The sequence below is a fragment of the Paramisgurnus dabryanus genome, chromosome 15 (assembly GCF_030506205.2).
Source record: "Paramisgurnus dabryanus chromosome 15, PD_genome_1.1, whole genome shotgun sequence".
NCBI classification, from domain to species: domain Eukaryota; kingdom Metazoa; phylum Chordata; class Actinopteri; order Cypriniformes; family Cobitidae; genus Paramisgurnus; species Paramisgurnus dabryanus.
In genome coordinates this window covers 10,596,567-10,620,264 of record NC_133351.1, presented here as the reverse complement: position 1 = coordinate 10,620,264, position 23,698 = coordinate 10,596,567, and the positions used below count along the sequence as shown (strand labels likewise).

The following is a 23,698-nucleotide window of genomic DNA, read 5'->3' as shown; positions in this document are numbered from 1 at the left end:
CAGGTGTTTTCACAGGTGTGGTTAACAAATTATATTGCTTTAGTGTTAAAACATGGAGTGCCTAAACATGTACAAGTCTATATACCAATGAATAACCTAATTTGTAAAATAATTTAGATGGGGCTTGGCCGGAGTATTTAATTATTCGAATATTCGTTCGGTGGGTTGGCATTCGATTTTAAGATTCAAATATTTTTTCCCCTCAACATTATTAGCATTCATGCAGAGACTGCCGAGGTGGCGGCATGGCGCTGAGAACCTTTCACACTCATGTTTGGCTGGCATAAATGTTGATAATGTTGTCAATTATGTTAAATAAAAAAAATTAAAGTTCAGCCCCCTCCGATGCTTCAAATATTCGGTGTTGATTACTACCGAAGTTCAAAAACTGGTATTCGGACCAGCCCTAAATTTTGATTTAAAATTGCTTATGGCATTAAATTAACTACAAAACAGTGTTTAAGAAAAGATGCATATACATACATTTAAAAAAAAAAACTTTCATACTGCATAGTGAGTTTTAGATGTACTGACCATCAAAAATCCCTGGTGATTTCCAAATGTGATCCATATTAATAACGCTGTTTATGATAGTCATCAGTTTGTTGCACATGTAAACACGCTCAAAGTCTGCCTTTAGTCGCATACACGAGAAATCTGAAGGATTTTTGCAAAACATAGACAAGTGCTTCTCCAAATCGAAGTTGGCAGGTCATGCAGAAAAGATTAACACACCCCCTTACTCCAGCTAAAATGACACATCTCTTAAACTTCAGTGTTAGGGAGATGAAAGTCAGCTCCAGACTTTTGTCACCTTGTGAGGACACTGCTCACTTCTGAGTCAGTTTGTGACAGTAATGAGAGTAAATATTATCTCACCACTGCCCTGCTAAGTAAATACATAAGTTTGAATCAATACCATCTGTCATCATATTGACACACAGAGCCTGGGCTCTTTCTAAGCTCTGCGAATAATTGTTTTTTAAAAAGACTGATGTACTCCTCCTGTTTTTTGGGGGAAATTTTGCATAGTCATTGGTAAATTGGCTATATCTACAAACAGCATGGAGCAGTTACAATAGATTCTGCCTGTGCATCATATCATATTTGCACAGAGGAAATTTGACAGAAACTGAATAAAAACTAGCTTTAACACTTGTATTTGTTAACATTAGTAAATGCATTAGCTAACAATTAATTTATTAATCTTTGTTAATGTTAGTTAATGCCAGTGCAGTTGTTCATGTTAGTACACTGGCATTAACTAATGTTGACAATTACAACTTTTGATTTTAAAAATGTGATACAAATGTAAAAATGAGAATTCTGACATTATTTGCTTACCTTTTTAAGTAAATGAGAATGCATGTGGTCAAGTTTCAAAAATGGCAAAAAGGCACGTTTTCCTGAATATTGTAAAAATTATTTAGAATATTTTCTGTTATAGTTTTTTTTTAAGAAAGAAAACAGATTTTTAAACTAAATATCTATTAAGCAAATTATTCAATATTTTTCATTGAACCTTCAGCAGGTGTTTAGTGCCTTCTGCAATCTTCAGATAATATAAGACACTACCATCTTTGTTTTCGAGAGGCACATGGAGAGGAAACATTTTAAATGAGCCATTTCTCCCCCTATTCCTATTTAACCATTTATTTGAGAGCTTGCTGTTAGATTGATTTTCCCAGCAGTTAAATGATGCACCATTTCATTTTCAAAGCCAATTATTTGAGTTCACAGGGCGTTAAATCTTCAACTCTCTGTCTATGCAAGCCGATACAGACATGCTGTTGTTATATCTCAAATCAAAGCAAACTGGTATCATTAAGCGAACTGAGAGATTACGATAACAATCTACAGCTGATAATTCTGTAAAAAGGATTGCGAATGAGTTTTTTGTGTTGTTTCTGTAAATACCTACCTGCCCACATGCTGTCTCATGAAAGATGCCCTTTGTGGACATATCAAAGTTGTCTTCAGTGGTTTTGCGCACACTGCGGCAACTGCATGCCATTGGGGTCTGATCTGCCGTTGTCACCACCATTCATCATTTGATGAGGCGTTTGTCAGCAGCCAACATATTTCCTAGCAGACATTATAGCTTTTGAAAGTTGCAGTGTGTCACAGTGTATCTCTTAGAGATCTCTATTGAATCGCCATTGCTCTGCTAAGTACAGAGATTCATGCTTGACTTGCATCTGCAGGCTTCTACCCTTTTATTGCCTTTTTCTCAAAGATGCATTGGTTAGGCATATCTGTCATTGAATGATTTTGTTTTCAAAGAAATGGTAATACATGGAAATATTGTGTTTAATTGTCAGTTTGGTTAATTTGGAGAGATGCATCAGTATTTTACATTTCAACACAAAGGTTTTCCATCCACTGAGGATTTTTTAAATGTGTAATTTTATTCTGGAATAGCAACATTGGCTCAACCTGTAGTATGAGTTTGAGGAGGAGTGAAAGATTTACCAGCCAATGGAACATAAGAATATTGAACCTAATGGCTCTCTGGAAGTGGGGACATTAGTGTGGAAAGATGCATGTGCACTGTCAGAAATAAAGGTACAAAACTGTACCTTTTCTGTCACTGGGGCTGTACCCTTTCAAAAAGTACAGCTTTGCACCTAAGGATTTCATTTTAGTACCTCAGAAGTACATACTGGGACAAAAGAGAGCTTATTAGTACCTGAAAAATACATATTAGTATCTCAAAGGTACATGTTTGTACTAAATGTTTACATATCTGTACCTAATGGTCCATACAATTACCTTTTTAAAGGGTGCTGCCCCACTTACAGCTAGGGTACATATTTTGACTTTTTTCTAACAATTTAGGTCCTTAAGGTACGGTAATCTACCCAAAATTGTATTCTGTTTTGTATTCCTGTAAAGGTACTAAACGGAAACCTAGGGTACAGCCCCAGTGACAGAAAAGGTACAGTTTCGTACCTTTATTTCTGACAGTGTGCCGTTGTTAAATATATTTTGAGAATGTTTTAGGACTTTCGTTAATAATTATAAAATCCTGGATGAAGATGGGTAATAAATGTCATATAAATACTATTGGTCAGTGTTTATTGATCAATTGATCAACAAAAAATAAGAATGACACTTCAACTGTTAATGCCAAGTAAAGAAGAAAATTATAAAAGCAATAATGTCATGATGGTGACAGCACAGGACTCGAGCAGCAGATTAGACTTATCCTGTCGCTCCTTCCTGTTCAGAAAGACTGGACTGCCATCTCCTTCCTCCCAGACTGCTGGAATGTTCAAATTTCCGCTCTTTTAGGGTTTGACTTTAGCATATGTCCAGAATTATGATAGATTAATCAATGATTATTATTAAAAATGCATTTTGACATGCTTTTGAATAGCTTCTTTTAGACATCTTTTTTTTTTAAATGTTATGGATTTGGCGGACACTTTTATCCAGAGTGACTTACAGTGCAATACAAGGAAAACATTTTTAAGGAATACAGTATGTTTTTTCACTGGGTTCAAATCTGTGACCTTTTGCGCTGCTAACGCAATGCTCTACACCAGAGGTTCCCAAACTTATAGCTACTCACTTAAAAGGGTACAATCTATCCTGAGACCCACCATATATCTAATGGAAAATGACTCTTTTATGATTGTAGTTTTTATTTTCTTTGTCATTTTATTAATAAAATGTAAGTTTAACTGCAATATTAAAATTCCTTTAATTAATTGCTTATCGTTAGTTGGACTAAACTGTTTATTGTGTCATTCACCACTACTACAGACAAGCGTTTTTTGCGCGACCCACCTAATCCCACTGTGCGACCACAAGTGTGTCCCGACCCACTGTTTGAAAACCCCTGCGCTACACAGTGCTCAATGCTGTAACACTAATACTGGGTAAACAATAGATTCTACAGATTATCTTATAAGATTTTCCCTTGGTGTGAGGTGTGTTAAGAGTGTCCGAACCTGATCAGAAGAACTTCAGAGCCACCCCGATCGCAAATCGTAAATATTAAACATGTTTAATATTTACGATCAGAAATCCTGATGTGTGGGGAGTACCCCGAGGACAAACGCGCGCACGCTCTTGAGATTATCACGTGAAACGAAACCGTATCCAATGAGAAAGCGAGATGATGGAAGACGGAAGCAGTCATGGCGCAGCAAAAAGTGAAGTTGATGTGGACAGCAGAGGTGGACCCTGTTCCCGCTTTTTCTGGTTGAAAATCTGTTTGTGTGTGGTGTGCTGTCTTTGACACATCATGGCACACCACACACTATAGGAGCAAAACGGTTAAATCTAAGATTTTTTATCCTCATGTTTGTGGTCTATCACATTTTGAAAATCTTATAAGAAGTAAAACATCTTTTGGTGTGTACCCAGCATAAGCTATAGAGGAACATGTCTGTCTAAACAGACTAACGATACTCAAAAAGGTCTTTGACTTGGACTGAGCAGTCTTTTTAGGGTTCTTGCTGTGAAAATGGGTGCTTATTGTCATCAACACGTATGCTAGTTAGTGTGATGGGAAGTTTGTACCAGGCTTTATTGGTGAGTGGTCTAGCCACCATGTGAAACACTAATATGAGTGCACTTAGAAAGTGTTTTTCTCATGTCCTCTTTTAGCCAAGATCAACCCGCTTGACGTGTCACCACCAGTTGATTGAATGTGTTTTTGATTTTCCCAGAGTTCTCTCTGCATGTTGTACACAACTGACTCATTTTCTTGGCTCAACAGATAAGAACTTTGATGACGAGGACTCAGTGGATGGGGGCAGGTCCTCCTCCTCTTCATCATCTAAGGGCTTCTCCAGCAGCAGAAGAGGAGGCACCATGGGCTCAATGAGACGTCCCAGTTCTGCCTCTGGATCCAGAGCTGCAGGTTAGACCACAGCCTAAAAAATCTAAAGCCAAACCTCGCTCATTATAGAAACCATTAAATGCCGCATAACTAAGGCTGCATATACAACATATAACCCTAAGAGATACAAAGAAGGCAGTGGAGATGAATGGAGCTGGCATTTATCTCCACTGACATTCAAACAAATTAAGACATTGTGAGTGAAATATTATTTTGTGATATTATTTTCAGGGAAGGATGCCAGTGCAGGAGCCGTGGATGAGGAGGATTTCATCAAAGCTTTCGAAGATGTTCCTGCAGTGCAGGTAAAGCTGCATGCAACACCATATTTTCACCTGAATGAATGAATATTATCCGTTTCTCTTGCGCAGTGTATAATACTCAAATTTGTTCTCTATTTTCAGATATATTCCAGTAAGGAGTTGGAGGATTCAATGAATAAGATCCGTGAGGTTCTATCGGATGACAAGCAAGACTGGGAGCACAGAGTCGTCGCTGTAAGTTATTGTGTTTATTTGTAAAAATTTCAGCTTGAACAACATATCTTGGCACTGAAGTACTACTTATGTCATGTATTTAGCTGAAGAAGATGCGATCGCTGCTTCTGGCTGGTGCAACCGAACATGAAGGTTTCCTTCAACATCTCCGGCTTTTAGAAGGTGCCTTCAAGCTCTCCGCTAAAGATCTTCGGTCCCAAGTGGTTCGCGAGGCCTGCATCACGTTAGGGTATGGAGCTGCTCTCCGTTACCTTCATATCCTCCAAACACTTTATTAAATATTATCGATGAGTGTGTCAGTCTTCTGACAGAAAAGATCAACATGTTAGTTGTGAAGTATGACACTGTCTACAAAAACTGAATCATTTTTTGCAAGCTAGAGGGACCTTTAGATGTTCATTCGTAAAAGACACACTTCAAACACCAGTGTAATATTTCCATAAATCCATACACTCCATCACAAATACTGTCTCATCTTTAAACCAAGCCGTTTTAAAATAGTAAATAAAGTTGCGGGTCTCTATGATTGAGCATGGCTCCGTGTGGGTCTTTAATTATGCTGAGTCGTAATGTGTTTCTAATGGAGTGGAACAGAGCTGACTGGACCATGCAAGACAGCTCTTCTGGTAAAGTGCAGGCAAATGATGGATGTCTAAACAAACTCCATGGCTTAATGTCACACACATGTGATGCATTTCCATGTAGAAGTCACCCCATCCTTTATCCAGTCTCTGGGTCTTGTTGATTGGTGGGTTTTGCTGTCTCACAGGCATCTGTCCTCAATACTGGGAAATAAATTTGACCATGGGGCTGAAAGCATCATGCCCACGCTGCTCAACTTGGTGCCCAACAGCGCCAAAATCATGGCCACATCCGGAATGGCAGCCATCCGCCTCATTCTCAAAGTAAGACATTGGATTTTCTTGTTCAATTTGAAGGTTATAAAATTTATACATTTTCTGTATACTGTCTACCTTTCAAAGCAGCATTATAGCCCAAAATGCAACATAATCAGTGAATGAATTGTAATGCTTGAAATTGGGAGCAAATTTGCGCCGCAAATTGTAGGTGCACTTTATTTTGTCTTTTTTTGTGTTATAGCACACACACTTTCCACGCCTTATCCCGATTATCACGAGCAACTGCACTTCCAAATCCGTCGCTGTTCGAAGGTAAAGTTCCCCTCCCTAAATAATATATCTAAAATATTTTTTATTATGTTTTTTTTTTAACTACAGCTACTAAGTTTGTTTATCTCCTATCAGACGATGTTACGAGTTTTTAGACCTGTTACTGCAGGAATGGCAGACACACACTCTGGAGAGGTGAGTACAGACAGTGAAAAATGACTGAATGCTTTATACGATTAGACATTAGCTTTTGTGAAACCCCAAGATGAATCTCTCTGAACTTAGTATGTGCTTATTTCTTCTGCGGCCAAACCATCAGCCCCTCCCCTTCTTGTTTTTGTGACATTTAAGTAGCGAAAACGCGTGTTACTTATCAAAGCTTGGCTGAGCGGGCAGCTGATGACGCTTTTCGCGGGTTGAATTGATGAGCCAAGGATGTGTGGCAACCATGCGTCCCCTCCGTTTCCATGGCAATACTGCCAAGAGCGCTTTTATAAGGAGAGCTGGGCTCCCCTGCTCCTTTCTTTCCCACTGTGTTGCCTTTAGAGAACTGGGAAAAGGTCCGGTGCCAGGTTCAGAAAGTTTCAAAAGAGTTGTATTCACCGTTGCCTCTGAAGACGTTAAGAAACTGTATTTGACATGTTTCCCTACTACCCCAGACATGTGGCGGTTCTAACCGAGACCATCAAGAAGGGGATCCATGATGCTGACTCAGAGGCCAGATCTGTGGCCAGAAAGTAAGTGTTTTTTGGTGGACTTGTTTAGATCGTTTAAACAGCACATTGTAAATTTGTAGTTGTTTTCTTAAATAATGCATTTGAAATATTTATTTATTTAAATTATTTTTATTGTCCTATCTTCGGGTGTCTGGTAATGCAAGTTTCTTTCTGTTGATCTTGCTTCTTTAGCAAGATTTTTGTTATTCCTTTTAATTAGAAAAGTTTTTTATCTTCCTATAGGTGTTACTGGGGATTTCACAGTCATTACAATCGGGAGGCCGAGCTTCTGTTTCAGGCATTGGAGTTGACGTATCAGAAGGCCCTCCAGTCTCACCTAAAGAGCTCAGACAGCGTCGTATCTCTCCCACAATCTGACCGCTCGTCCTCAAGTTCTCAAGAGAGTCTAAAGTGAGACATGCATGCCTTTCACTTAGTTTTCATATAACAGATGTAAATAATTAGCCTTATTTCTATATGCTTGTACGTATGTTTCCACTACCAGCAAGATGTTCTTAGTCGACCATCTTTACAAGATCACCATGGAAATTTTCTGCTGGTCTTTTCAGCATTGTCACATGACTTTTTATCTTGGTGGTGTTATTGAGATAACTCATATCATCAAAAAGTTATGGCTACCAGTCATGTTGAAGTTGTTTTGCTGGATTTGACTAAAGCATGTGCACAGATTGATGGCTCTTTTTCCTCTGTATATGTATCAGTGATCTTACTTTCGGCATTGGACAACAACATCTGTTAAATTCTGTCTGTGTTGTTCAGAGCGAGTGAGATCAACTTGCAAGCTGTGATATAAAAAGATAATTCATTTATGTAAGATGTTATATGTTGTAATGTTATACTTGGTATTGAGCGTAGATTTAGTGTATTGTGTAGATGTTAATTTCAACTTTTGCTCTGCAGTATAGTTAGAATTTTTTTGCAGAATTGGGCATGCCTGAAATTAAAAGAGTCATCTACCCACTTACTTCGGAGAAACTGATGAAAATTGTCTTATTTTACAAAAAACTTTGTGCTCCACAACATATATATATATATATATATATATGCGGACTCACCAGCGGGTCCAAAACGGCATTATCAAATGTATTCAAAAGATTGTATTCAATTTTTTTTTTTTTTTGAATACATTTGATAATGCAGTTTTGGACCCGCTGGCGAGTCCGCATAGTGTAAGGGGTTAAAATATGGCAACATGAATATTGTGATGGTTTTTTATTTTAAAATCTCTAATTTAATGTTATTTTTCTCTTGCGACTCAGGTATGAGAGCATTAAGACAGAGTTGATCTTATTGCATCCCTGATCCCTGAAATTTAGTAGCAAAAAAGAAAAAAGCCATTATAAAATATATCCTTTATAAACCATTGAAATAACTTTTTGGATTGGCTTGTTTCTGGTTCGCTGTGGCCGTTTTTCAATCCAAAGGCTGTGGACTTCGGAGGTCACATTTGTAGGCTGCATACTTCATCAAGACAAGAGATGTCTTATGCCAGGATATTAACAATTATAAAGTTGACTATTATTCTTAGTTGATTGTTAATTGTTGTAATATGACTTACAATTGTAATGCTCAGTTAACTTAAATAAACCAGGCATGATAACATATGCAGCCTGCATATGTGTCCTTCAGAGGCTGTAGCCTTCGGATTGAGAGACGGCTTTTCGGTCGTCATAGTTACCATCTGCCTTATTTTAGCATTTATTCATGGCTGCTGCCAACAAGATGAAGGGAACCTCATTACATCAATTATGCCCTAACTTTACTATGTGTGCCAAGCTCTTTGCATTCTTAAACCATTTTTGACTACATTAAATGGTCTATTGGTTTAAAATGACCACCAGTGTCTTGCTGTTCACGATTGAATGCTAACTTCTTATTTAACTTCCCTTAGTCGACCACTCTCTGTGAAGACTGTTATTGGAGCCCCCGTAACAAGAAGTAAGTGTGAAGCGTTGTTATATACAGCACATACAGTATTTACATGTACGTCCCCATCTAAAGTCCCCTCCTGCCTGCTTAATGTTTTCTCAGGTAAAGTCATTGGCTCTAGGGTGTCCTCCACACCCGGTGCCCTCCAGCGCTCCCGCAGCGATGTGGATGTGAATGCAGCCGCCAGCGCCAAATCCCGCATGTCCAGCGCAACGCCCCAATCTCCCTTCAGCTCCGCTGCAGCTCTGCCACCGGGCTCCTACGCCTCTCTGGGTGAGACCCGATCCTGTCCCATCCATCTTCTCTCCTCTCTCATCCCTAATTAGGAATTTTAATAAAATACTCATAAAAATCAGTGGCTTTTATGGCTGCAGCGGCCCATTAATAAAACTGATGGGCACTATAGATGCTATTAAGCTGCTCTCTGATGAGGAACAAACGACGAGGGTGTCACAAATGTTCTGCCATTTATTATCCCTTAAGGTTTTTTTATTAAGTAAAGTTATTTTAGAAAAGCGTAAAAAGGCAGTTCTGTCACTAAAATGTGATTGGATCATCTACATCTGATGCAGATGGGTAATAGAAGCAATTTAAGTTATATTGCACAACCAAGAGTGCTGTTGATAAAATAGTCTAAAATGGTAAGAAATGTGACTGGCTGAATTTGTTGACTAAAAATGTTGCTTGGCTTCTGTTAACAGCTGGCTTATATAGCTATATTAAGCAAAATAGATTACTGTAATACTTGTTAAGAGGTTATAATAATAAAAAAGAATTATAGGAATAATTCAACCAAATATGAAAATTCTCATTACTCCCCTCAGGTCATCTCAGATGTATATGACTTCTTATCTGGAGTTCAGATATGGTGGCACATCGATAAAGTCAAATCTCATTGGTTTTTGCGTGTCTAGTGACAAAACATGCATATGACAACCATTCACAAGGCACGCAAGAATTAATAACTGCGTCCCAATTCGCCAACTTATTTTATTCACTAAAAGTATGCACTTTTTTGCAGTTTTTGCCATGGGAAACGATATACATTTAGTGCATAGCAAAATAGTACTGGGGTATACTAAAGCAAATGTAAATCCAACGAATAGTAGGCGAATTTGCCGAATCAACTGAGATTCAACAATATCAACTTGTGTCTAGTAGTGACAAAAAATGCATTTGACAACTATTCACGAGGCAAGCAAGAACCAATTGCTGTGTCCCACCCAGTTTACTTACTATTTCAATGCCATTAAGTATGCACAGGTTTTGCTATGGGAAAGTATAGAAATTTTAGTCCATAGCAAAACAGGGTGCAAGAACTGGGATATACTAGTGCGCAACAGAAGCAAACTTTGTTGCCTAGACAATATTGTAATCGTTAACATTAACACACTTCAAAACACAACGAATAGTAGGCAAATTTGGAGGCATTGATTGAGATTCAACTACTGTACATCAACTTGCCACCATACACTGTATTTGAACTTACCGATCTGGGGTGCATTTCCTAAAAGTATTCTCAAGTATTTTAACTTGGTCTCATCCAACAAGCAAAACTCATCTCTTGTCAATGCCACTAACTATCTATTACGTTGTGTAATGTTCTCTCTGTTCTGCATTCTAATCCCATAACTCCTCATAACTGATCAAACTGATTTAATTTCCTTATCTGCAGTCACACTTGGTAGCTCCTGTGTGCTTCCATGCAAGGCCTGTTTTTTCAACATATCCCTGTCTTCCACGCTTCCATTGGCTTAACTGACTTTAATCTCTGCTTCTTATGCCTCTCCTCTCACCCCGCACACCTCTGCTTTTGTTTTGTGTTTTTGCCATAAAGACGGTGCGCCTGGTAAAATAGATGGTAAGATGTTTGTGTATATGTATGTGTGTGAATGATTAGACGTATGTGTCCTATCGGAGAGATTCAGGCCGTCTTTTGTCAAATCTGATGACTGACAGTCATATAAATGGTAGTGTGCATGATCTGTGTGCATGATGTACCCCTCCCCTGAAAGTAGTTGTACATTTTACCACTTAAAGAAACCATAAAATGATTTTGTCTAGGTAACCTGTTTGTAATCTCATGCCCAAGGTCCTTATTGGTTGATCTTTATAGACTTAATATAGAGAGAGTAGTGACAGCCATGTACCTCTCTGCCTTAACAGTAGAATCAGTATTTAATTTGTATGTAGGCTCTGCTTTCAACATGTTGTGGTATTGGTTAAGTTTATGGTTCATTCTAAAACAAACCATTCTTGGCATTCACACGGATAGACACTGAAACTGAAGGTTGCCATGTTGCTGTTATTGGTAACTGTTGTTATTTTGCAATGTGAGCTGTACTATCTATGGGTACGGTAGAAAATGTGCAGATTTACTATTTTGCACAGGTTTATATTTACAGTACTGTGCAAAAGTCTTAGGCCACCATGCCAGCATTAGATTTGTTGTTTTTGCTATGTTATAGTGATCATATATAATTGTTTCTCACTCTCTTTTATAGAATAACTCCAGAAAATAAAGGAAAAGTGTATATAGTATTAAAAACTGTATAAAAATGTAAACTGATGTGTCAAGTTTTTAGGGTAAACACCCCTTCAACTTGAGCAGTAGCAGGAGACTGCAGGATCTCTTAAACCTAAAAAAAATTTAATCCTAATTTTAAAGAAATTAATCTTTTTACTTCATTCTGCTCAAAAACACTCAAGATGTCTTTAGTGCCAAGAGAGGACACACTAAACACCGACGATGCCTGAAGAAGACATTTAGTCCTGAAAAATAATTTTTTAGTATTTTCTGTTTGTATCTTAATAAAATATATTGAAAAATAAATATGGATGAACATTAAAACTTCTAACACAACAAGTCTGGTGGTGGTGGCCTAAGACTTTTGCACAGTTCTGTATAAAACATTTCGAATTTCAGTATTTAGAAAATATGGCTTAATATGAAAGTTATTTGAAAGTAGTTGTTTTTGCTAATATTGTGTTATATATTATCATTGTATTTATTTTAAAAAACAACTTTTCATACAGCATGTCATAAAACTAATTTAAGTGTTTGTTTATAGTTCACAATGTAATCCCTATGTTTGTCCTTAGTACAGTATCTCTGTCAGTTACTGTTGTTGTTAAAGGGAAAGTTCACCCAAAAATATACATCATCATTTACTCACCCTCATGTTGTTCTAAACCTGCATGAGAAGATATTTTGAAAAAAAAGAAGGTAACCGCACAGTTGATGGTACCCACTGACTTCCATAGTAGGAAAAACAAATACTGTGGAAGTCAATGGGTGCCATCAACTGTGTGGTTACCATCAAAATATCTTCTTTTGTGTTGAACAGAATAAAGAAACCCAAACATGAGGGTGAGTAAATGATGAGAGAATTTAAATTTTTGGGTGAACTATCCCTTTAAATAGCCTTTTAGTGTCTCTTTCTCTGTCAGTCCTTCTATGCATTTCTGAAGTTCTTATGTGTTCTGCATTATTTAATCTCACTTGCTGTTTTACCTCGCAGGTCGTGTGCGCACAAGGCGGCAGAGCTCAGGTAACACGGTCAACGCCAGCAGCACAGTGACGGATAGCCGTGGTCGAAGCAGAGCGAAAGTGGTGTCACAGTCCCAGCGTAAGTGTCCATGTAGAAAGCATACTACTTTATTCAAGCATACTTCACTTTCATTTTTAACACCCTTGTACAACCAGATTTTTTTAGCCGTATAATAACATCTCAAACCCTTAATCACTGGCCTGCCACCACCTTCATCTTCCCTTGTCTCTGTTAACTTCGTTTTTAATGTTTTCACAAACCAAGTTTGGCATCTTGCTAAACATGAAGTTTATAGCACCATTACAAAGTCGACGCTGTTTTAGGATCATGTATTTAGATTTAAGTTGCTAGAGCACGAACCAAAAACAACATCTTGCCTGGTGCATGCTGGGTAACCATATGTCACATCAAGCGTCTTTTGTAACTGGCTACTTTTCACCTGTCGGTTGCCTTGCCTTCATACACAAGGATCCAGGTCAGCTAATCCCACTAGTGGTAAGAACCCAGTTCATCAAAATAAAACCATTACCCCTTCAGGAAGAACAGTGCATGAGTCACACGTCTACCATGTTGCATGTTCTGCTTTTTTTAATGGAATCATATTTTTATTTTTTTAGGTCTGCCATTATGTTAATGCTTTGATGTCTGTCTTTGCAAATATGTCACTTGTATGTTGTCATGCTACCATGTCTGTGTAGAATAGGCCTTGGTTATCGTCATGTTTGTCTTGCAAATATCTTTGTATTTCATTAAAGCTAAACTCTTCCGTCCATCTGTATCTCTCAAATATTCAGCTGTTCAGTTATTTTTAGGAACTTTTGCTTGTCACATGGGCATAAAGGGAGTTAAGCGTACAGTAATTGTACACTTTATGGTTGGGAAAATGTTTTTATATCGTTATTACTTTATATAATTTTTCCTTGTGTTTTTTTTTATTTTTCTGATTATAGAATCTTGATTTAATTGAATTTTGTCATACAGTCACGGTACATTTGAGAAGTGTTCGCTCAAAACATTGGATTTTTGGAAGTGAATTAAGTCTAAATTTACTAAATGATAAGCACAGCAGAGCCAGAGGCGTCTGGTGGATAATTAGACATAAAGCCAAGTTGCTAACAGTGGTCGTCTAATTTTCCTTTACAGCCGGCAGCCGATCCAGCTCTCCGGGGAAGCTATTAGGGCACACATATGGCAGAATTCCTCGGGCCACTGCCCCAACAACGCCTTCAGACAAGTATTCGAGGGTCCCGAAAAGTCAGGGCTGCAGCCGCGAGACCAGCCCCAGCAGATTGGCACTGGGTAAGGCCTGCACTCACATCTCAACACTAGTCCCATTTCTATGTGACCCAGAATGTTTACTAGAACAATCCCCTTGGTTAGTTATTTACAAAATCAATAATTGGTATGTAACTTAGAAATAAAAATTGTCTTGGTTTACTTTCTTAAAGGAACAGTTTGTCCAAATATAAATATTCTCCCATAATTTACTACTCATGCCATCCTAGATGTACAGTACTGTGCAAAAAATCTTATGCCACCATGTCACCATTTGATTTGTTGTTTTTGCAATGATAAAGTGAACAACTATAATTATTTCTCTTTATTAGAATACAACCAGAAAACAGTACATTTTGCAAAACAGAATAAAATGATAAGCCAAAGTCTCAAGTAATTAGTGAGAGCTTTTTTTGCTGAATCTTCATACAGTTTACTCCAGGTACAAATCCCATTAGATTCCACCAGTGCAAAACAATGGGATGTCTATATTAGCTGTGTGAAAAGAGGCTCAGCATTCATTTAAGATGCTGATGCAAATGTTTATAGGAAAACCGACTCTGGCTCCTAATTATCATCTTCCGTGTGTGATTTATATATCCGTTATTAAAAGATGACAGGCCTGACTGCTTCCATCTCTTCAGCTTCTTGGCTTCATCTTGAGCTCTTTATGTTTTGTCAGCCTATTGTGAGAAATGTTTTTATTTGTGCGTGTCTTACGAAGCTGACTTTTTAAGATTTGACCAATAAATCGCCTGCTACTTTTATGAGTTCATTACATTTAACTGGAAGTTCAGTAAGTCTAAAAACTGAGCGGGAATATTTCGAATAGTTGAAAATATTTTGGACTTTGGACTTAAACCACGTTTAAATTTTTTAAAATATTTTTAAAGGTGCACCAAGCAGTTTTTCCACAGGTTTTACCCCTAAAGATATTAGTAATATTTACATTCTTTAGACTTTAATATACACCAGGTTTCTGAAGATTACAAAAGACTTAAAGGGATAGTTCACCCAAAAAGGAAAATTCAGCCATAATTTACTCACCCTAATGTTGTTACAAACCTGTATAAATTTCTTTGTTCTGATGAACACAAAGGAAGATATTTTGTGAAATGTTTCTAACCAAACCATTCGTGGACCCCGTTTACTTTTATAGTATTCTTTTTTCCTACTATGGAAGTGAATGGGGTCCACTAACGGTTTGGTTACAAACATTCTTCAAAATATCTTCCTCTGTGTTCATCAGAACAAAGAAATGTATGCGGGTTTTTAACAACAGAAGAGTGAGTAAATGATGACAGAATGTTCATTTTTGGGTGAACTATCCCTTTAAGGGCATTCACATTATAACAATAACTATAAAAATATAGTTTTGAAAATCGTTTTATATTAAAGGACAAGTTCGGTATTTTACACTTAAAGCCCTTCAGATTGTTTATGATGAAAAAGAACGGTTTTAACTGAAATTTCGACATATGATGCTGGCCCGAGAATTTCCGGGTGTTTCTTGTATTACCTCCCACCTCTATAATGGCTTTATAGGTGCACAGGAACAATCCTTCCTAAAATGCATTAAACTTTCGTTTACAAAGACGTGAAACTCAGTTGTCAGGGGTGTTCACTGATATGCTCACACAAAAATTGCTGCAAAAGATGCGTTCCAACAGGTTTTAATCGTAGTTTTGTCCAACTCCATTGACTTGTATTAGATGTGCTGTGAAGTACGGTATTACTCCGCGCCGGGAACTTTGTTTCTATTCTTGCAATTGGCAAAGGCGGATTATCGCCACCAACTGGGCTGGAGTGTCTATATTATTCAAGCTCCCATGGAAGAATATACGGGTGTGAGGCGTTTGGAAAAATAGGTCCACAAGTTTACAACGAATGGTAAAACACCTGTTGGAAAGCATCTTTTGCAGCGATTTTTGTGTGAGCATATCAGTGAACACCCCTGACCACTCGGTGAGTTTCACGTCTTTGTAAACGAAAGTTTAATGCATTTTAGGAAAGATTGTTCCAGTGCACCTATAAAGCCATTATAGAGGTGGGAGGTGAAAAACAAACACCCGAAAATTCTCGGGGGAGCTGCATATGTCGAAATTTCATTTCGTCGAAGTCATTTACATGTATAAAGGGGGAGTTCATACGGACAGTGATTTGCAATGACATGTCAATGATACTTTTGATCATCTCATGAGAAAGTAAAAACTTTATGCAAATTTAAATAAAAAAAATGTTGGCAAATGAGCAATGACATCAGGCAGTGACTACCAACGACATCAAAGAGCTCATGTGATCCGTCTTCCGACTCGACAAGATAGAATAGTTCTGTTTGATTTATCTCTACTCAGTTTTTATGAAAGGTAATGCATTAAGAGCACTTCATAAATTGTCAAAGCGTTTAAAATAATTAATCTTATTCACGTTGAAGTTTTTTTCCTGATGGAATGACTTGGTGCGCCTTTAATGCTTCACTACTGCATTAATGTTTTCTAAATCTAACTTTTGCTTTAAATGTTTAACCATTCTGAACCAAAAGGGACCTGTGAGTGACCAGCCCGATCACAGCCGCCTCCCTCCACACCCATCCTTTCTCTTTCTGTGACCCCATGGCCTCACTAATGCCCTAACATGTGTTCTAACAGCCAGGCTGTGTGGTAAAGCTCTTCTTCCTGCCACTTCTCCCTATCGCACGCTAGCACGGAGCAGTCGCATCCCCCGCCCCAGCATGAGTCAGGGGTGCAGCCGTGACACCAGTCGCGAGAGCAGCCGCGACACCAGCCCCGCTCGGGGCTTTACTCCTCTTGGTGAGTAGAGCTCATTAGTGGAGTCCAAAAAACAACAACCTACCCTTCCCAAGTCCCACTTTTCAACTTTCCCTCTAATTCTATTGGGCCTCGATCTGTGGATTTTTCTTTCGCTAGTATGAATGATGTAAAGCTGTCTTTTTCTTGACCTCTATCATGCATGCACTAAGTTCAATCGAAAGTTTTGCATGAAAATGACTTCGAACATGAATATTAATTTAGTTTTTATTGTTATTGAATAACCTTTTTATGTAGCCTTAATATTCATGAGCCAACTCTTAAGATGCACATCATTTTGCATAAATTTACATTAATCTAGGAATGTACGTAATATAAGAAAACATATACATTTGACAAATTTCACTTAATGTGGGCTTAAAAAAGGCAGAAATCGTGTAAATGCAACTAGTGCTCATTGTGTTTATTTGTCCGTCAATAGAAAATGTATATGCCGTTTTCTTTGTAAATCTGTGGATGAAGACGGCTGGTCTGATCTTAAAAAATAAAAATGATACGGCAAAGCAAAACACTGCAATGCAGAGCTTATTACATTATGTATTCATTGTGTATAATCTGCTACGGCTGCTTCTGAATGCTGTCTACTCCACAGTAGAGAGCAGGGAGACTCGGGCATGTTTGTCAGTTGACTAGTTTACTACCATGTTGGATGTTTCGTGTTACTGCCACGGATGGGGCTCAGTGTTTGTAATGTGCCACTAACCCTTCCTGGGGTGTTACCCCTCTTCCTGTCCTCTTGCAGCCTCCCGACGCCACTCTCGTTCCACCAGCGCCTTGTCCACGGCTGAACCCGTGGGCCAGTCAGGTGACCTGCATGATCCCTCTCCTGGTTCCTCAGTTGGGGCCGCATGCATGCATTCATTCATTCATTATTTCATTATTTTGGAAAATGAGAACCCACTGGGGTGCCTACTGTCACTTAGATTTAGATGATGATGATGAATCATTGAAAGTTTACGGTTCAAGGAAATCACTTGTGTGTCTGAAATGTGATGTTTTATGCTTTTTGCCGTTTTTGTTTAAATTCATCATTCTTATAAAGATTATTTTAATTTGCTGGTCTTTGGTAAAGTTGGTCAAATTGTCATTTTAGTTTTTTGCTCCATTCTTTGCTCGTTTAAGTGTCATTTTAAGCATAAATGCTTTTTTTTTTAAAGAAATCACAAATGGCTTTAAATCACAATGAAACGGAAAAGGCGGTTGTCTATTTTCCCAGTTGTGAGGTATATCTGAGTGAAATGGCTTCTGAAATGAGAAAAAAGGTAGGGAGGGACTTGAATTTGTCCATCGACAATTGATTGGATTGTTGGAAATTGGGTAATTGGGTAATTTATGCCATATTTTCCCGGGCCCCACCCTCTCGCCATTCCTCGTGACCGTAAATAAAGAAGATTGTTACGAGGAGGGAAAGGGGATTTGCTTTTTTGATTTAAGATTTTAGGGCACATGATTTTTTTTAAATAATAAAGCTCACAGATAAGTCATTTGTAGAAAAAAATACCACAGTATAAAAAAGAATTTACATTTCAATTTCATTGTGAATTTAATTCTAGTTGCCTCTGCTTGGCATGGAAAAAATTACACGCATTATCTTTACAGCAGTATGATTTAATATCGATATCAAAATTCGTTCATTCATCTTTTTACTTTCCATCTTTGGTTTTAGGCAACCATAATTCATCTACTCTATGCAGGTGTCTTTTCTGGGCTTATGTTTTGTATGATGTGTTGGGTTTTATCAGACTGTCAGTGATTCTTTCACTTTCCATATGTCATCCTCATGCTTTTCTTATTGCGAAATGTGCCTGATAAGATAACTTTGCCCTCAACTTTAGGATGATGTCATCAAGGGTGCAAGTATGTGTTAACTAATTTTTGTCCTTTCTCACTATACTGTGGTGTTTAAAACCCACAGATCGATTCGGTCTGATCCATCAGGCTCGTATTTCTGCGTCAGTCAATGCCATGAGGGTCCTGAACACTGGGACAGAGGTGGAAGCTGCCGTGGCTGATGCTTTGGTAAGAAAACTGACTTTTACACTTACAATATTGCTCATTATATGATGTAGAACAGCACAAATGATGCCTTTGAACACTGATCCTTTGCCAAGAGAAATTGTCACTTCTATAGGTTTTTTTTTATACAATATTTGATTGCATAATGCAGCGATAGACCAGTCAGAGTTAAGTGCACCAGAGAATTGTGTGAAAAAATATTTATAATGATGAAAATACCCTCTCTCTTATACATTAATATCATATTAAAGGTCACCTAATATGAAAAATATTTTTGAACATAATTGTGCATCACAACCACCCTGTAATGATAAAAATCTGCCCACTCCTTTCTTTTAAATCCTCGTAAAACCCTAAAAAGTTTAATGGGACATGCTGTTGCAGTTATCTGAGCAAACTGACATCACTTTGCGCAGGCTCCGCCCATAACCTTCCAGAGACTACAGTTAGGTCATAATTTCTGATTCGCGTCACATAATTCATTACAGCACGTTCATGATGAACAATAATGTAAGGTGATTACCTTATTAAAAACAGTGTATGTTTTCGGTATAGAGAACAGTAAACGGGGAGGAAACCAGCAGCTCATTTGCATTTAAAGAGGCATAAACCAAAACAGCGCTTTTTCTTTTGCACACCCAAAAATGGGCCTTTTCAACATGGTATAATAAATGATCTATAAGGTATTTTGCCCTGATACTTTCCATGCACATTCTGGGGACACCGGAGACTAATATTACAGCTTAAAAATTGCCATATTAGGTGACCTTGAACCTACATTAAAATTGTCAATGTTAATCTACAATCCTACAATTTTATTCCTGTCCTCAGCTGTATTATGAGGATACACTTGTCATATTGTGTCTTTTGTACAACATCTTTACTATTGTTGAAATGCATCTCTTTGCTCTTCCTCTCTTGGTTGTCTTCAGCTGTTAGGAGACTCCAGAAATAAGGTAGTGCTTCCGTTTATCTATTGTGTTTGTCATTTTAATTAATATAGCAAATAGCATTTTAGGCACAAACATTTGCGCTCATTTCATTAAGTTGGCAAGCAACCATCTAATTTCCACATAAGTCTCATGTTCTGCACCAGCACCACATTTTTGTATTTATCTCATTTATATATTATCACTATATATGTTGTTGACACATTATTATTATTATTAATTCACAAGTGACATCAGGGCAGGATTAAGTTGCAAAGCAGGACAGATGTTATGGATTAGCATGACACATCCCCTTTGCTAAATAAGTAGATGTAATTATCCAAGCGTGACACACTCTTCACTTACATCATCTTCACCAACTCTACTATACTAATGACAAACTCTTAATGCATTACCAACTTCTGGAAATTGTCTGTGACCAGTTTGAATTATTCATGACACTCACTCACACCAAACATAGGAACTGTTTTTCCGTCACACTCCAGTAAAGGATCATATAAAGTGAAGAATTGACTTTTAAAATAAACTTTTTGCCACCAGCCGCTTTGGTTTTTCCAATGATTAATTACTTTTAACGCTGCATGGCTTTCTCATTTCAACAGCATCCTTGTATTTGAATTGAGTAATGCACTGTGTCTCACCTTGTTAGTTGCTTATCCGCTCTATGCTCTTCTCAGCGCAAGCCATTGAGAAGGAGGTACGAGTCAGACGACGATGCCAACAGCGACGCATCCAGCGCCTGCTCCGAACGTTCCTATAGCTCCCGTAACGGAGGCATCCCGCACTACCTGCGGCAGACGGAGGACGTGGCGGAGGTGCTGAACCATTGTGCCAGCTCCAATTGGTCTGAGAGGAAGGAGGGCCTACTGGGTTTGCAGAACCTGTTAAAAAGTCAGCGTATTCTCAGGTGATGCCTTTCAAGAATAGTGGCCTATTGCAAATGGCTTTTAGTGTTTTTGGTTGTGTGATATAATATCATTTTTATTGCCTCTAGGAAAATTATTACCATTTTACAGTGTAGCACAATAAACTTGTGTATTTAAGAACATGGGTCTTCAAATTTTTTAAAAATGAAAACAAAAAATGCATTAATAAACCAATTAAAAAATTTTATTACAATGAGGAGCATAACTTTCTCACAATAAAATATATTTAGTTAATTTAAAATGTTATATAGTATGCCAAAAATTATTATTTCAATATCTATATCCAATATGTAGTAGTACTCTAAAGTGTTAACATATTGGGTTTTTTTGTGCAATAAAAAAAATTTGGGAAGTTGAATCTGTATAGTAAGATACAGACATGATACAGGTGGGATAGAATTTTCGTCTGCAATTTTTTGCCTTTTCGTTTAGTGCTGGGTCTGAATAGGTCTTCAATCCCATCTGTTTTGTGTTTCAGCCGTGTGGAGCTTAAGAGGCTTTGTGAGATATTCACCAGAATGTTTGCTGATCCTCACAGCAAGGTAACCTGCATTAGGAGACATCCGTATCCTCTGTGACAGCTCACACTTCACTATCTACTGTGTATAACAACGGCTGGATTAATGGAAGCATTCCCATGTTTTTTTTTTTATAAAGGATTAACCTAAAATATGTGCTGTTGTGAAATGGTTTTACTGAAAAGATGGCTTCATTTAGCAAACAGTATAGTTATCTAACTCTTTAAAGGAATGTGTTTGTACTAATGGAATGTGTTTTTCTGTTGTTTGCATGGTCTGCCTTGATGTGGATTTTAACAATAGAGAGTAAGTGGATCTTACAAATATCTAAATGACTTTGTTGTATTCTTTGTTATTTGCCAAGCATCACTATTATTATTGCCCATACTAAAGGCCGGAGTATAGTCAAGTGCGTGTGACAAAATTTTAGTCACCGGAAGAGTGCGTGCGTACGGAGCCCCTAAGGGGACATGGAGCAAAATTAAATAAAGTTTAGTTTCATGTGCTCACGTGAAACTTTCATGTACTCACGCAAAACCTTCATGTGCAGAATTTTTTTTTACGTTTAGTTTTGCGTGCTCACGTGAAGCTATCGCACGAGCACGTGAAACTATCGCGTGCTCACCTGAAACTATCACGCTCGCACGTGAAAGCGAAAGTTTCACGCGAGCGCGCGATAGTTTCACGCGAGCGCGCGAAACTAAACTTAAACATAAAAATCTGCACATGAAGGTTTTGCGTGAGCACATGAAAGTTTCACGTGAGCACATGAAACTAAACTTTAGATTTTTTTTACTCCAATGTGACCTTAGGGGCTCGGTACGTGCGTGTGTACACGCACCAGGATTTTTTTGAAACCCTAAGAAGATTGTACGGGTAGGTCACGCATGCGTGTACAGGACTATGTAGGACAGTTTGTTGGCCATGAGAGGTATTGCAATTCGGCGCAATGCGCATGCATCAAAAGTCAGCACACGTGTATGAGTCAAATGAACTATGCTATGCAAGGCTATGCTTTCGATTAAGCGCGTACACTTGCGTATGCGTAAAAAACAGACAATACCCAGGGCTTAAGGGTTACGAGTTTGTTCTAAACCCCTAACCCCAGAGTTTAACAGAAGTTGTGCTATACGCATAAGTGATAACTTAACCCATGCGATTTGTTATGGAGACATGTGCCATTACTAGTAAGGTCTCTTAACACGTTTTTTCCCCATAACTAATCAATCTTATTAACGTGTTAAATTAACAGCCCTAGCATTACATTTTAATTTAACTGTACTTATGTTATTTATAAATTGAAAACGATAAAATGGGAGACTTTGGACCCAAACGTACACACAAAAGGGTACACACCAAACGTGAATTCAATTATTTGCATGAGTAGATTACATACAAAGTCAATGCAAAGACGTGAATAGACGCAAACTTGCGCGTGGCGATGCAAATGTGAATTAGGCAACGCGATTGCTCAAAAATATTGAAAATATTCAACTCAAGCGAAAAATTCACATGACACGAAGGTAAATCCTGTGAGTAATATAATGCAAGGAACGCGATGCTTCGCGTTTGGTGTGTACACAACATTAGATTGAAGGAGGGAGTCAACAACATATCTAAGGACCAGAATATCAAAAAGGCTTTGATCTCTTTTGACTATGGCCAGTATGTAACTATCTAGTATTGTCTTATTAAGCCAAAACACCCTAGAAGCCGCAAAAAGCATGCTAAAAACTTAGTGTTGGATGTCCATATGTGACCCTTACTGTGAAAACCCAGCTAAAGTCATTTTTTATTAATTGTTTTCTACATAAAGTCATCCTACATATTATAAAGAACATTATCTGAAAATATAATCTTGATATCTTTTTAATATTGAGTGAGTAAGATCCTGTCAAAAATTGAAATTAAAGTAAAATCATTGAGTGGAATCAAACTTTGATGCTCCTAATCTCATAATGAGGCAAAGAGCTCTTAATTTCATAGGAAGGGTCACATATTTGATAAAATTAACAAGACCCATCTAGTTTTAAAGCTCACGTAACACACGCTGTTTCTGCATTTCTGATATTAATCTGGAGTACCTATGGAGTAGTATGACATCCTTTATATCTCTGAAGAGTCTTTAGTTTAATCAGATTTATAAAAGAAAGATTAGCTTTACCGAATCTTTCCGATAACGTACGAAAAAATGAAGAAGGAGGAGTTATAACACGGGAGGAGCGAGTACGAGTCATGCAACACTATATAACACTGTTTTAACTTATGATTCACTACATGTTCGTGTCATTTATATAATATACACGCGCCTATTTCCAACATAACACAGAAGTCTTACTTACCGCGTGTAACTCGTCATGAAAATCCACCGCATCAAACACACACACGCAAAACTCCGCTGCTAATCCGGATAATAAACTATATCCATTGTTTCCATAAGGCTGGATGTCTTCTCCTTACATCCAAAAACACACTTCTTGTTGTGCCAT

At 37.8% G+C, this 23,698-nt stretch overlaps 1 protein-coding gene across 25 annotated transcripts in view; it reads left to right on the top strand.

Moving 5' to 3' along the window:
- The window catches only part of clasp1a (cytoplasmic linker associated protein 1a), a 72,881-nt gene that overhangs the window by 33,570 nt on the left and 15,613 nt on the right, over positions 1–23,698 (top strand). For 6 of the 25 annotated variants that reach the window (XM_065252014.1, XM_065252017.1, XM_065252010.1 and 3 more), the window contains 21 exons: positions 4,730–4,873; positions 5,084–5,157; positions 5,257–5,349; positions 5,433–5,578; positions 6,119–6,254; positions 6,451–6,521; positions 6,615–6,674; positions 7,139–7,216; positions 7,439–7,606; positions 9,108–9,154; positions 9,248–9,418; positions 10,983–11,006; positions 12,667–12,774; positions 13,165–13,191; positions 13,840–13,995; positions 16,620–16,781; positions 17,542–17,604; positions 18,715–18,818; positions 19,748–19,771; positions 20,443–20,672; positions 21,170–21,233. In XM_065252014.1, the coding sequence (XP_065108086.1) occupies positions 4,730–4,873; positions 5,084–5,157; positions 5,257–5,349; positions 5,433–5,578; positions 6,119–6,254; positions 6,451–6,521; positions 6,615–6,674; positions 7,139–7,216; positions 7,439–7,606; positions 9,108–9,154; positions 9,248–9,418; positions 10,983–11,006; positions 12,667–12,774; positions 13,165–13,191; positions 13,840–13,995; positions 16,620–16,781; positions 17,542–17,604; positions 18,715–18,818; positions 19,748–19,771; positions 20,443–20,672; positions 21,170–21,233 (2,150 nt within the window). The remainder of the gene's footprint in view (positions 1–4,729; positions 4,874–5,083; positions 5,158–5,256; positions 5,350–5,432; positions 5,579–6,118; positions 6,255–6,450; positions 6,522–6,614; positions 6,675–7,138; positions 7,217–7,438; positions 7,607–9,107; positions 9,155–9,247; positions 9,419–10,982; positions 11,007–12,666; positions 12,775–13,164; positions 13,192–13,839; positions 13,996–16,619; positions 16,782–17,541; positions 17,605–18,714; positions 18,819–19,747; positions 19,772–20,442; positions 20,673–21,169; positions 21,234–23,698) is intronic. The other 19 variants (XM_065252028.1, XM_065252022.1, XM_065252018.1 and 16 more) reach the window with 12 other exon arrangements.